The 14,463-nt window shown below is 45.5% G+C and overlaps 1 protein-coding gene across 1 annotated transcript in view; it reads right to left on the bottom strand.

Moving 5' to 3' along the window:
* EFCAB6 (EF-hand calcium binding domain 6) overlaps positions 1 to 14,463 on the bottom strand; it is a 227,974-nt gene that overhangs the window by 108,209 nt on the left and 105,302 nt on the right. The window contains 2 exon segments of the mRNA XM_073789209.1: positions 9,164 to 9,332; positions 11,157 to 11,330. Coding sequence (XP_073645310.1) covers positions 9,164 to 9,332; positions 11,157 to 11,330 — 343 coding nt within the window.

Below are 14,463 nucleotides of genomic sequence, written 5' to 3'. Positions count from 1 at the left end.
AAAAAAAGAAATAATAAAGATAAGAGCAGAAAACAATGAACTACAACATGGACAAACAATATAAAATAATCAATGAAACCACAGCTTATTTGATAAACAGAGCAATAAAAGTGATGTCTCTAGTTAGACTATTCAAGGAGCAAAGAGAAAAGATTAAAAATCACCAATATCAGGAGTGAAAACGAATACATTATTGAGGATCATATAGACATTTGAAGGAAAATGAGGCATGAGTCCATACTGATATAAAGAAATAATTGAATAAATTCATAAATGGGAGAGTAGAGACAAGTCTCCCTTGCAGAAGAATTCCAAATAATTTATGTAGATATTCTGCCCTTAAAGAGGTGGAGCATAATAATTCCCCACTCCTTAACTGTGGGCTGTACATAGTGACTTTTTTTTCCAAAGAGTGCAGTATGGAAAAAGAGAAAGAGGAAAAAAAAAAATTAAGTTGATAGAGGAGAAGCCTGACAAACACACCTCAGCCAGGTGATCGAGGTCAACATCAACAGTATAAGTCATGTTGACAGCCTCTGCCTGATGTGATGTGATGAGAAGGGCATCTCTGTGGTCTTCCTCCCCAAAGCATTGTGGTCTCTGTGGTCTTCCTCCCCAAAGCATTGCTCCAGTCTAATCATGAGAAAAATATCAGACAAATCCCGATAGAGGTACATTCTACAAAATATCTGAGCAGTACTCTTCAAAACTGTCAAGGTCGCCAAAAGCAAGGAAAGTCTGAGAAATTGTCACAGCCAGGAGGAGCCTACGGAGACATGATGATGAAATGTAATGTGGGATCCTGAATGGAATCCTGGACAGAAAAACGATGTGACGTTAAAACTAAGAGAATCTGAATAAACTATGGAAACCCAGAGAGTTAGCTGCCAGTACATTTGCGTTAAAAGAAGGACAAAGGGTAAGTCTTCAGGCAGAGTAAAAATTAGTCCAGGTGCAAATACACAAAAATGTAAGATAGAAAGAATGACAACAAGGGTAAATATGTAGGTACATATGACATCTTATTTACCATAAAAAAATAGTCTTGTGGGATTTAGCATAGACGTAGAATTTAAATGCATGACAAAAATAATGTAAAAGATAGAAAGGGATAAATGAAATGAAGGTATTTTTATATCTAGCATTGCTAGAGAAGTGGTAAACATAATTTCTCTTTAACTACATACAGTATGACAAGGATGCATGTTGCAATCTCCAGGGCAGCCTCTAAAGACTGACGGAGGAATGTATTCACCAATAAGCTGATAGAGGGGGAAAACAGAATGGTAGAAATAGTTAAATAATCTAAAAGAAGGCAAGAAAGGACAGAAAAAGAAAGGTCATGAGACAGCTGAGTAAAAAAGAATTAAGATGATAGAATTAAGATGATAAAATCAACTATATCAGTAATTAAATATAAAATGGACTGAATACTCCAAGTAGAAGACTAAGACTGTCACACTTTATCTTTTAAAATATCAGCTATATCCTGTCCACATGAGACTTACTTTAAATGTAAGTACCCAGAAAGTCTGAAGTAAAAAGATAGAAATAGATATACTATGCTAACGCAAATCAAAAGAAAGTTGAAGTAACTATATTATTATCAGACAAAAATAGACTTGAAAGGAAGAAGCATTACTCTGTATGAAGAAGGCATGTCATATGAAAGGAGACAATTCACAGGAAGTTTCAGCATTTCTAAGTCTATGTGTACCTGATAATTTAGCTTCACCGTGAATAAGGCAACAATCCACAGAATTAAAAAGAATCTCTCTAGACAAATCCACAGTCAGATGATAGACTTCAACACACTTCTCTCAACAGCTAATGGGATGAGCAGGCAAAACTGTGATAAGAATATAGAAGTTCTGAAAAACACAATGAATACAATCAACCTCATATACATACTTAGAAAACTAAAGGTCCATGATGGAGTACACATTCTTTTCAAGTGCTTCTGGAACATTTACCAAAATTGTCTCTATGTTGGGTCATAATCCAAGCCTCAATATATTTTGAAGGATCAGTTGAAGTCATTTAGACTTCACGATGGAATCAATTTCAAAATCAATAATAAAAGGTAAACTAGAAAATCCCAACTGTTTAGAAATTAAACAGGAAGCCATTGGAAAAAAGAAGAAATCACAAGGGAAATTATAAAATATTTTGAACTGAATGACAATGAAAATATGATAAACTGAAACTTGTATGATGTGGCTAAGCCTGCACCTAAAGGGCAATGGATAGCCATCAATTCATACATTAGAGAACTAAAGGCTGGAAAGCAATGATCTAACATTGTATCTCAAGAAATTAGAAGAAGAAAAGCAAATTAAATCCCAGTCAGGTAGAAGGAGGAAAACAATGGAGGTAACAGCAGAAATAAAGAAATATAAAACAAATACACAAGAGAAAAATAACAATAAAAGTAAAGTTGTTACTTTGAAAAGACAAAAATGACAGACCTCAACTTCTGCTTTTGGATAGGATGCAGTAATTCACAGCAAGCAAATATTCCCAATGAAAACAACGAGAAAAGCTCAATCAATTAAAAATAATAAAAAGGCATCAGAAAGCCACGAGAGACATGAGGTTTAAAGAGACCAAAATTCCAAGGTGGGAACGACCGACCCTTCAGAGGCAAACCAAGGCTATGCAATTGCATTTTCCCTGGGAACAGCTGATGATTCTGGGAGTGGACTTTGGACTGAGAAATAGGCTTGGGCCCGGCAGAGGGCCACTCCAGCAGAGCTAGTTATGTGGTGCTGGAGTGGCAAACTTGGAGATGTGAGGGGACAGGCTTAAAGCATGACTGGTTTCCGCTTCTGGACATGTGCTGACCTCTGGAACTGCTCAGGGCTGGAGTCTAAGGACCTAAACTGAAAACTTTCAAAAGCAAGATGCAAGTCCCCACACAGTGGTACTTAGGAGACAAAGGCACGCCTGGGAGGAAGGCCATGAGAACACAAAGGCAAAAACGAAGCCCTAGAGGTATGGTCAACTGACATTGAGGGTCTGCAACTGCTCCTGCCCTGGAGGAACTGGCCAGCTTGGGTGCAGCCAGAGGCCGAGAAAGTCCAGTTTTAGCCTCTGTCCAAGAGTTGTTGCCGGAAGATGCAGAAATAAATATAGACTTTTGATGGTTGTGTGGAGCTTGGACCAACAAAAATGAAGACGTGAGGGACCTCGAACACACAACTGGTCACCCCCTTAAGACATCTGCAAGATTAGGACGCTGTAAGGAACAGTTATGAGATGCTCAAGGGTGTTTGTGGGGCTTGGTCTACATCGGGGTCCCTGTCCCTAGGTGAGTAAGACTGCGTGGGATTAGGAACTGATGGTAGAGGGTGGGGAAGGGGCCAGTTCCCCAGATGTGTGAGTTTGACCAGCACCCAGAGGGCATAAGGTGGTCTGCTGGAAGGAGGAAGGAAAGCTCACCTCCTACGAGGCAAGGTGAGATGCCCTTGCCTTCAAGCAGGTGCAGAAGCAAGGGGCTGAGGCTGCTAAGGACCTGGGATGCTGGGCTGGGCCATTACAGACTCCTGCTTCCCTTACCCACGTCTCAGGGGCTCTGTTTGTGTTAGCTGATGAGCTCTGCAGCCCGTGTCTGTCTCCAGAGGCCTCTGCTGGGATGCCAGAAATAGGACTAAGAATAACAGCTAAACAATGTTCAGTGTATTTACTGAGTATGAAGAATAACCGTTTCCCATTAGGTACAGCCAATTACAGGGAACTGGAATTGTAAAGCTGCCCTCAAATTCCTGATGAATGGAACAGTTTAGTTAGTCTAATTACACAATTAGGCTAATCTTGACTTATGTGTCCTTGGGTGTTTAGTCATTTTATGTTTCCCATGGGTCACTAGTCCCAAGCAATGAAACTCCTGCCTTATCCATGTTCCCCATGTGGCTTAGTCCTATTCCAAGTATGCAACAGGCACCCTCAAAATGTTTACTGAGGGGAAGGGTAGCAGAGACTGTTGTACTTGCCTGCCTAATACATATTCTCTCCTTCTCCCATAGGGACAGAACCTTGCTTTTTCTGTAGTGTGCCCAGCCAAAAAATTATATATATATATATATATATACGTATTTATACTATTTCCCATTCTTCTCTATAGATCAGCATGGCCATATAACACAGTCCTGGTCAATAAAATACAGGTGGAAGCTTACAATACATTACAATAAAATGTAAGTGGGAGGAGCTTCCAAGAAAGCCCATTAAAAAGGAAAGACTTCTATGGCTCAAGTCTTTTGCCCTTCCCTTTTCCCTTTCTTTATGCCTGAAACATGTGTGTGATGGCTGGTGTTCCAGCAGCTATCTTGCATACTTGAGGATAAGACCGGAAGAGTAAAAAGCTAGAAGCAACCTGGGTCTCTGAAGACACTGTAGACCTGCTGCACTGGCCCAATACCAACAACCTCTGGACTCGTTGTTATAGGAAAAAAAACAGCTACTTTTTCAATTTAAGCCACTGTTTTGGGGGTTTGCTGCTAATTCGTCAAATGAAGGACAGGGAAAGGGGAAGAGAATGTATCTAGAGAAGGAATATAAAGATTCTAGATTACCTTAAAACTCAAAAACAGTTTTCTTGCCACATTACCAGTTATTGACTCATTATTTAAATAAATTGACACATTTAAAAATGCGTGATAGTCACAGGCTTTGCAGTGCAGTGGTCAGAGCAGTGAACTGGGAGAGGGGGATTTCCTGGGAGAAAGAATATGTGTTACAGGGTTGTTGTGAATGCTGGTTTAATGTATGATGCAAAGTACGCAGGCCAGGTCTAGTACAGTTCCAGAAATTCCTTTCCCCTCCACCAGTGGGAATTGTACACTTAACCATGAAAAGCACATTGAGTTCATGAAAACCCCAACTGAGTTCATGAAAACCCCACTCCTCTGTCAGGGCTGTCAACTCAGTGTGGTGTCCCTGGTTACCCCACACTAACCAGAAACTCTGAGATCTCTTACACTCAAGAGAGAAAAAGGGGAAAGATCAATTATTAGTTAACAAATAGAATTTGTATAGCAGACAAAAACTTCCTGGCCATGGGGGTGAAAACCAGTAACAGGGTCTCAGCAACGGCAACGCAGGGACTTGTGGACTCACTGACCTGGAAGCCCGTGCCAGGCTCTGGATTCTATTCTTACGGCTCTCCCTCATACAGCCTGTGTAGCCAATCACTTCCCGCCCCCGCCACAGGGAAGGCGATGGCTGGTGAGAATAAATAATTAGCACTTCTCATTTAGAGTGCAAGGTATGCAGGCCAATGGCCAAGCGGTGCCTGTGTTCAAACGATGAACAAGTGCATGGACACAGAATTGGGCGAGCGGGTACATGGGACTTAGATCTTCACTCCCAATTCCCTGGGCATGAAACTCTGCAGCCACTGCAGTACTAACTGGTGAGATAGAGATTTGGGAGAACAGAAGGGCAAGAACGTTGCCTCTCCACAACCGAAATGGTAGGAAGAAGTGAAGGGGCATTGTTATTGAAAGCAAAGTCCTTCCCACCGAACTCTGAGGCTAGATCCAACCTCAAAGCTGCCATCAATTATACCCAGCTAGCCTGTATTACACCCACCAAGCCGGTGTCACACCTAGCAAGGGTCTGAGGCTGATACAGACCAGCGTGGATTCAAATCCAAGTGCCTGAATGGCTTACCAGCTGAACAACGCTGAACCACGATCTTAACTCCTAAGCTTTGGTCTCCTCATCTGTGAAATGAACATAGTGTGATCTATACCTCACGGGGCTCCTACGAGGATTATAAATGAAATATGTGAAGCAACTTCCCCAGTGCCTGCACGTTGGTGGGTCAGCGAATGCTGTGTGTAGTGAGGGCCAGCACCATGAGCGTCACTGTTCCCACGATGGTTGGCGTTACCATGGTTGGCGTTACCAAGGTTGGCGTTACCGTGGTTGGCATTACCGTGGTTGGCGTTACCGTGGTTGGCGTTATCGTGGTTGGCGTTACCGTGGTTGGCGTTATTGTGGTTGGCGTTACCGTGGTTGGCCTTACCATGGTTGGCCTTACCGTGGTTGGCGTTACCGTGGTTGGCGTTACCGTGGTTGGCGTTACCGTGGTTGGCGTTGCCATCGTGCCTATTATTACTGCTGTTATTACCATTGCGGAACTATCGTCATCATTTGTACCTAAAGCTCTCTAAAGGAGGCGGCTTCAAAGGTTTCCTTTTGCCACTGAAGTTGGAAACCTTTAACCTCTGGATGCCCTGCTTTACGTCTAATCTAAATTCTTGTTTCCTTCTACAGTAGAAGTCCATGATTTTTCCAGCTCTGACTTCACCAGTAGTAGAATCACTCTGATCTATAAATAATTTATTTAACAGTGAAAACATTTATACAATGCTTTGAGGTTATCAGCTTATAGAGTTGAAATCTGGGTTCCTAGTAGACTGTTTATAATCACCCCATGGTTACTGATCTTCAAGTTAAATGGTTGGTCACGACAGGATGTTTCCAAAGGTTAAACCTAACAAGTCACTAGAAGGGAAACCAGTAGACTATTTGCCTGACTGTGTTCACAGGGCACTGACTGTTAGTCTCTTGAAATGACAACAAACCTCTTCCCCTGCATCTCGGTCCTCTAGTGGCTTCTGTTTCCTTTCCCCACGACCGGCACATCTCGGGAAAGCCAGGAAACAGGGAGGCTCCACCATGAAGCAAGGGCAGAACGACCATTCCTGTGGCTGTCCCTCAGGTCGTCTGGAATGCAGAGACAGTCGGGGGCAGAGAAGGGAGCTAGGGTGGGTTTGCCATAGAGAGGTACGGGAACCGGCTTCATGTTCAGGGATTCCAATGGGCTTCTGAAACACCTGCTTCCCTCACTCCTTAGGTTGCCACCTGAGTCCATTCAGGGCCCGCTGGGGATTCTAGTTACTCAAGTTCATCAAGTTCATCCGTTCATTCAGCAAACGCTTGCCGGGCCCTACTATGTGCCAGACACTTGGGATGCATCACTGTCCAAAAGAGGTAACAATGTCTACCTTTGGAGCATACGTCTTAATGGAGGAGGACAAGCAAACAAGCAAAATAAAGAAATGAACTAAAGAACTGTAAGTACAATGTGGGTGGCAGTTGGTGACAGCGCCGTGAAAAGAGAAATAGGGTAAAGGAGGTCACGGGGGTGGAGGTCAGGCCGTGCTCACCACGGGGACGTCCGGCTCAGACCAAGGCTGGCAGGCGGTGAGGGGAGCGCAGGAGGCCGGTGTGGCTGCAGCGTACGGACAAGGGGGGAGTTGGGGTCAGAGAGGTGATGGGTGGCTGGGTCGTGGGCCTTCTAGGACTCTGGTTTTTATACGAGTGATGGGGGGAGCCTTTGGAGGGTCCCGAGCAGGCGTGGCCCGCTCTCACTGACTTGTTGGAGGGTCCCCCGGGCGGCTGAGCTGCGACTAAGCTGTAGCGAGCAAGGCAGGAGCAGGGGAGGGCGGGGGGGCCGCTGTAACAGCCCAGGGGAGGGCGGCTGGCTGGGAGCGGGGCTGGCGAGCAGGTGCTGTATCCTGGGGCGAGTTCAAGGGGCCGACAGGCGCGGGTGATGCGCTGGATGTGGGTGTGAGAGAAAGAGGACAGTCAGGGAGGACTCCGAGACTCCAGGCCTGAAGCACTGGCGAAGAGGCTGCCCCAGGCTGAGAACGGAGCGGCTGCTGGCCGAACTTTCGGGAGAGTGCTCTGGGGCAGGAACTAGCCACGTGAACAAGGGAGCCCCTGGCTCATCGACGGCCGACGAAGCCTAAGGTGGAAACCGCTCGGCTCAGCTGACGGACCTAAAGGTGCTCTCAGGTGAGCAGGTGAGAAGCTGGCCTCAGAGTCGCGGGTGTCAGTCCCAGCTTTGCTGCCACCTACGGTCCTTCTCGAAGGCAGCCGCTTCCCCCCTCTGGAAAGTCAGAGGCAGACAGGTTGATGCCTGGTTTCCTGTGAACCTGTGAACTGACTCTGTGAATCAAGACCGCTGAGCGCCGTGGTCATTCGAGACTGTTGTGAGTCGGGGCCAGGACCGCTGCCAGGTGGCTCGGGGCTTGAGTCTAGGACAAGGCGCCCTGGGAGAGTTCCATGATTCCCGTCCATTTAGCACCCTAACCCCACTGAAGTTGCCCCCATCGGAGTTCGCAGTGACTAATTATCAGCTCTGGTCCCCCAAACCGAAATCTAGGAACCATCCTTGAGTCTTTCCTCTCCCTTACCCATTACCCCCCTTTCTCCTCACCATGCCCCGTATGCTCGCAAACATCAGATCCTCCACTTGGTGTATTTTGTGTGGGGAAGGGGAGGTCTGGACTGTTTCGACAGCCATCTAATCCCATCCCTGTGCCTCCAGCCGGCTCCCTCATCCATCCGTCCTCCACGCGGCCGCTTGGAAATGAGATAGGAAAGAGGCTAATACAGCGCCTGGCATGGGGGCAGGCGCTAGATAATTGTAGCTACTAATATAATTGTTCTCTTCTTGGAAATATATTTCACTGCCTTCTTCTAAATTTGTCCACACGGACACTGCTACCTATTAGCTGCAATGCTCCCCTTAAAAATAGCTGAAGATGATTAGCTAGAGGGACCATAATAGGAATTTTAAGCAATCATTTAAATTAGTTCCTGAGAAGTCTATGCAGAACCCTTCAAACGGAGTCCTTTCTGGCAGAACCTCGCCAGTTCCCACAAGCACATGCAAATCAGCACTCTGAGCCTCGCATTTTCCCTGCCAGGTTTTTTCCCCACTTTCTGGAGGAACAAACCACAGCTCTGTTATCACAGCATGGCGGGGACCCCTTGCTGGAGGGATGGGGGCCCGAGCAGCTTTGCTCCCGCCTGCATGCTGCCCCACCACACGCAGGGAGACAGGTACTCAGCGGATGGCCAAAGAATGCAACAATGAACGCTGTGCTTGGAAAGTTTAACTATCAAAAGCCGGCCACATCCATAACAAAAGCATGCTCTGAGAAAGTTGCCAAAGACATTTTTGGCCAGAAGAATCCTTTTCAATTGTTGAAAGATGCCTAGAAATGAATCTGCTTTGCCCTGGAATAAACCCTTAATGAAAACACTTAATGTCTATCCTTTAAAGCATGTTCGTATAAGAAAACGGCTGAACTTCTTCAGGAAAGGAGGAAACACAGAAACACAAAGAAACCCATTCTCCTACCTTCTTGAAGTCATGCACATTCATCTTGCCATTAGGCTCCTTGCTGAAGTCCAGAAATCATTTTCTGAATGCTCCGTACGGCTGCCGTATACAGTTTTTGAGTTTTTCAATAAGCACATCCTTCGTCATATTCTCGGTCACAGCACTTTTACTCTCAGTGGGCTTGGCTCTAAAATCACAAGCAGGCAACAGATGCAGCAACACACTTCCTGTAGACCTCACCCATGTACGGTTCAACCCAGGACAACAAGGGGTTTACCATCCCCTTTTCACAAAGGAGGAAAGAGATGCTGGGGTCGATGGAGTGACCTGGGGACTTCTTACACACCCATGGCTTGCAGGTTCAGAGACAGGCCAGCAGCACTGTGTCAGGTAAAGCTCTCCCTGAGATGCCAGCATGTGGCAGCAGGCCAGGGTGGGGAGCTTCAGAGAAGGGGCTGCTGTCATCCTTGTGCTAAGATTTTCAGCTGTGCTTTGAGCTGGCTGAATGTGGTGTGTGACTGGGAAGACATGGCCGAAAAAAGATATTTTTGTGAACTGGGAAAATGAAAAGTCAGAGCCTATTATAGGCCTTACATTAAATAGGCTGTTTTGTGGTAACTAGATCGAAGAGGTCATCAAACAGCCGTGGGAAGGAAGGGACGTCCACAATTAAACCAAGCTGATTCACAAAACCAACTTAATTTATAAAAGACAGATCTTACGTGATGTGCTCTGGGTCTGAGCGTGAGAATGTACGTGTCACTGAAGGATAATTATTCTTCAGCTCTCCAGAAGTCTCCTGGACCCCGTTTTGACAACCATGATATAGTCCTGGAGAACAGAGTTCTACTCCTTTCCTGCTGCTTCTGTCGGCTTTAGGAGCTCTCCAGGAATGCCCACATTTTATGAAATGCTTAATTGCTATTACTTCTTTCACTGGTTTTTAGGAGGCAGACATATCTCATCAGAGAATATTTAACCTTTCTCTTAAAATACCATCTTTCTGCCCATTCATAAAGCAGGTACTACTGAAGTGCCCAGATATTCAAATTTCATTAGCATAGCATTAAAATATTCCCATTGCTCTATGCTTAAGAATTTTTTAAAGGGGTATGACAACGTGAAGCCGGCTGAATAGTTCTACATTGTACCTCTCCTTATGGATTTTTTATAAGCTATGAACAAGCAAGTTAAAATAATATCTTTTCATTAGATGAAACCTATATTTTTCAAAATGAAGAAGAGCTCGGATATTCATCAGTCTGACTTTTAATAGATTTACTAAGTATGTTTTTTGTTACAATTCAATTTGGCAATCATTTAAATAATTCTATCATTCATGTTAGAAAATGTTAACCAGTTTAACGAGTATATTTTGTAATAAATATTAAACAGTGGTAAGGAATCTAAGTTTCTGGAGAAGAATAAGTGTGAACGCAGGTACGTAATAGTTGAGAGGCAGGCGGGTTCTCTGGGAGTTGAAAGTCCTGGGTCCTTCCCGCAGGATGAGCACCATGCTTGTGAATAACCCGAGGTAAGTCCCCAAATCTCTTAGGTCTCAGTGCTTTCAATTCTAGAATTAATAGGTCAATGCAGTAACTCCTAAGATCTCTGCTGCTTGCTCTAAAACTCCCTGACTTTAACTGTTTTTACAGTTTGCCATCTTTCTTATTTAGATCATAAAATATTTAAATACTCAGTCAACAAATATTTATTAACTATCTACACTGCAATAGGCACAGTGGGGTTTTGTTTGTTTGTTTTGTTTTTTTTTTGTGGTACACGGGCCTCTCACTGCTGTGGCCTCTCCCGTTGCGGAGCACAGGCTCCGGACGCGCAGGCTCAGCGGCCATGGCTCACGGGCCCAGCCGCTCCGCGGCATGTGGGATCTTCCCGGACCGGGGCACGAACCCGCGTCCCCTGCATCGGCAGGTGGACTCCCAACCACTGCGCCACCAGGGAAGCCCAGCACAGTGGTTTTAATGAACGCTTTCATTTTGCTTTATTTTACGTCTCAGAAAGATCTGGCTGCTGCCGCTCCCCTTTTTGAAGATGTTCATTTAACAGCTGATCCTTTGGAACAGGAACTGGAGAGACAGTGGGTGGGCCATTAATTCCTAGGCATGCCAAAAGTTTCTTGTAAAGGATTCTTCCTGAAGCAATATCCTGAAACTTATTGCAGAGTCTGAATTTCAAAACTAATTAGAACACACCCATTAGAATGGCGAAAAGAAGACTGACCCTACCAAGTGCCACAAAGGTTGAGGGTCACTATGACCCTCCCCCACTGCTGGTGGGATGCAAAATGCTGCAGCCACTTTGGAAGACGCTTTGGCAACTGAATAGCCACTCACCAGAGGAACCAGCTGTTCCAGCCCTAGGCGCTTAGCCGAAAGAATAAAAACGTACGTCTACACAGAGACGTGTAATACATGTGGCTTTATCTGTAATAGCAAAAACTGGAAACAAACCAAATGTCCATCAACAGGTGAATGGATCCACAAAGTGGGGTAAGGCCATGAAACAGAATTCTACTCGGCAACGACCAAGAACCACACAACAACGTGAGTGAACCACAAAATCATTACGCTTGGTGAATAAGGCCTAACAAAAAAAGAGAACATCTTGTAGCCTTCCATTTATAGAAGATCCTAGAAGATGCAAAGTCATCTGTAGTGACATGGTGCTAGGTGGGTGGAAGAGATGAAATGCAAAAGGGCACAAGAAAGCTTCAGGGGGAATGAAAAAGTTCGGTATCTGGATTGACAGCGTGTGATGGGTTCACAGAGATATATACACATGATGGATTTCCTCAAATTGTATTATTTAAATATGAGTAGTTTATTGTCTGTAAGAATACTGCAATAAAGATATAATAAATGTAAAATAAAGAAAAAATTTCGTGAGAAATTTGGTATGGAATTATGGAAGTACTTTATTGGAATTTGGGGATATGCAAATATTTGAGAAAAACATAGGAAACCACTAATATGGCAGGATCTTTTTCTTTTCCAACATTTTGTTTGTTAATATTTTTCTAATCATAAACGTTGTACGTGCTCATTGTTGCAAACTTGGTAAAGGCTGAGACCCAAGAAAAAATTCCACAGATCCGTTAAAATGCACAAGGCTTAGAGCACAGTAGGTGTGGGCGTGAGCCCTGGATTCTGCCTCCCGGGGTCTGGATATCGGCTCCATGACTGAAGGTGCGATTCACGAGGTCTGGTCCGCGGACACTTCCCCGGCACAGTGAGGCCACGACTCTTTTCACATGAATACACGCTGTCATTTGTCTCTTCCACCCCGAGTCTCTGGTGCGTGTACAGCGGACCTTCCAGAGGCTGCAAGGCATGTGATCATTCCTTGCTCCGACCGCTGGTGGAGTGTGTGCTCGTGTGGGCTGTGCTCACTAACATGGTCTGAAGCTGCAGAAGCGTGTAGGGCTTCCATGAGGAGCTGGAGTGCGCTTTCAGAGCTCAGCTCAGCTTTTTTTTTTTTTTTTTTACATCTTTATTGGAGTATAGTTGCTTTACAATGGTGTGTCAGTTTCTGCTTTATAACAAAGTGAATCAGTTATACATATGTTCCCATATCTCCTCCCTCCTGCATCTCCCTCCCCCCCACCCTCCCTATCCCACCCCTCCAGGTGGTCACAAAGCACCAAGCTGATCTCCCTGTGCTATGCGGCTGCTTCCCACTAGCTATCTACCTTACGCTTGGTAGTGTGTATGTGTCCATGCCACTCTCTCGCCTCGTCCCGGCTTACCCTTCCCCCTCCCCGTGTCCTCAAGTCTGCTCTAGGAGGCCTGCGTCTTTATCAGATCAGCTTCTTTACAGCACTTTACTAGCTCCTTATGAGCTCGTGTTGTTTATCCCTGCTCTAATTTCTGCAACCTCTTTATTATCCAATAAATCCTTATTTTGAAATCCCGAAGTTTTTCCTGAGCCTACAGGGGAACACAGGTAGTAAGTGCACTCTCATCTTCTGCAATGACAGGTTAAATGCCTCAGCTTTCGCTTCTCATACAGTAAGTACTGGTAGACACACTTCATACAACGGAAACCCTGTGAGGTCCTCGATAACTTTTAGGAGCATCAAAGGGTCGAGAAGCTCTGACCTGGGGCACGTGACCCTTTCTATGCTTCAGTCTCCTTGTCTATAAAATGCACATAATGAAAGTCCCCACCTCAGAGGATTACTGTACTGTAAAAATTCCATAAGAGGATCCACGTAAAGCTGTTAGCACTGGGCTGGCCTGCTGCATGTATCTGTGCTCAATAAACCACAGCTGGGATACCAGGAGCACAATATCATGATGACATGCATGTAGCCAGCGGGCAGAGCATGAGCTCCAAACTACGCTTTGCTCAGTAAGTACCAGCAACTGTTATAATTGCTTCAGTAATACTCTGTGATGAGCACTGTGTTACGTATTATAGCCACAACTGTGAGAAAACCAAAGCAATGCCCGCCTCATGGAGCTGCAAGAGGCTGGGAAAACGCTCATTCTGAACCGAGGGAACAGATCACCGAAAAGCCCAGAGGCAACAGAGAGCCTGGTGTTCTCAGGAAATAGGAAGCCAGTCAGCCCAGCTGAGCTGGGACCTGCAGGAACAGCCGCCGCACACGAGAGCTTCCCACGGGCTTGAGACTGGCTGAGAGGCTTCATGCCTATTACCTCATTTGATCCTGACCACAACTCTCTAACATTTGCAGGAGGGAAGAGGCTCAGAACTTGCCCGAGTTCACAGCTAGCGCGGGCCGAGCTGGGGTTTGAACCCAGGCAGTCTGGCTGCAGAGCCCGAGCTCTGGGGAGGCTTTTTTCTTTTTTTTAATTAATTAATTAATTTTATTTATTTACTTTTGGCTGCGTTGGGTCTTCGTTGCTGCATGCGAGCTTTCTCTAGTTGCGGCGAGTGGGGGCTACTCTTCGTTGCGGTGCGTTCGCTTCTCATTGCGGTGGCTTCTCTTGTTGCAGAGCACGGGCTCTATGCATGCGGGCTTCAGCAGTTGTGGCACACGGCTTTAGTTGCTCCGCGGCATGTGGGATCTTCCCGGACCAGGTCTCGAACCCGTGTCCCCTGCATTGGCAGGCGGATTCTTAACCACTGAGCCACCAGGAAGCCTCTCTGGAGAGGTTTGAGGATCCTGGCGGGCTGGGAAGCCACGCTCTGTTAAAGCATCTGGTATTTCCCTAATGGCAAGAGGACACCCAAATGCTTCAAGCAGGGTTCTAACGTGATCGTCTTTGCAGTTTAGACAAAGACTGGCTACGTAATGGAGAAGAGAATACGGGGGCTTCCATCTCAAATATCCA

Source organism: Tursiops truncatus, chromosome 11 (genome assembly GCF_011762595.2).
Source record: "Tursiops truncatus isolate mTurTru1 chromosome 11, mTurTru1.mat.Y, whole genome shotgun sequence".
In the NCBI taxonomy this organism is placed as follows: domain Eukaryota; kingdom Metazoa; phylum Chordata; class Mammalia; order Artiodactyla; family Delphinidae; genus Tursiops; species Tursiops truncatus.
Note: the sequence above shows the minus strand (reverse complement) of the source record. Positions and strands in the feature narration are given on the sequence as shown.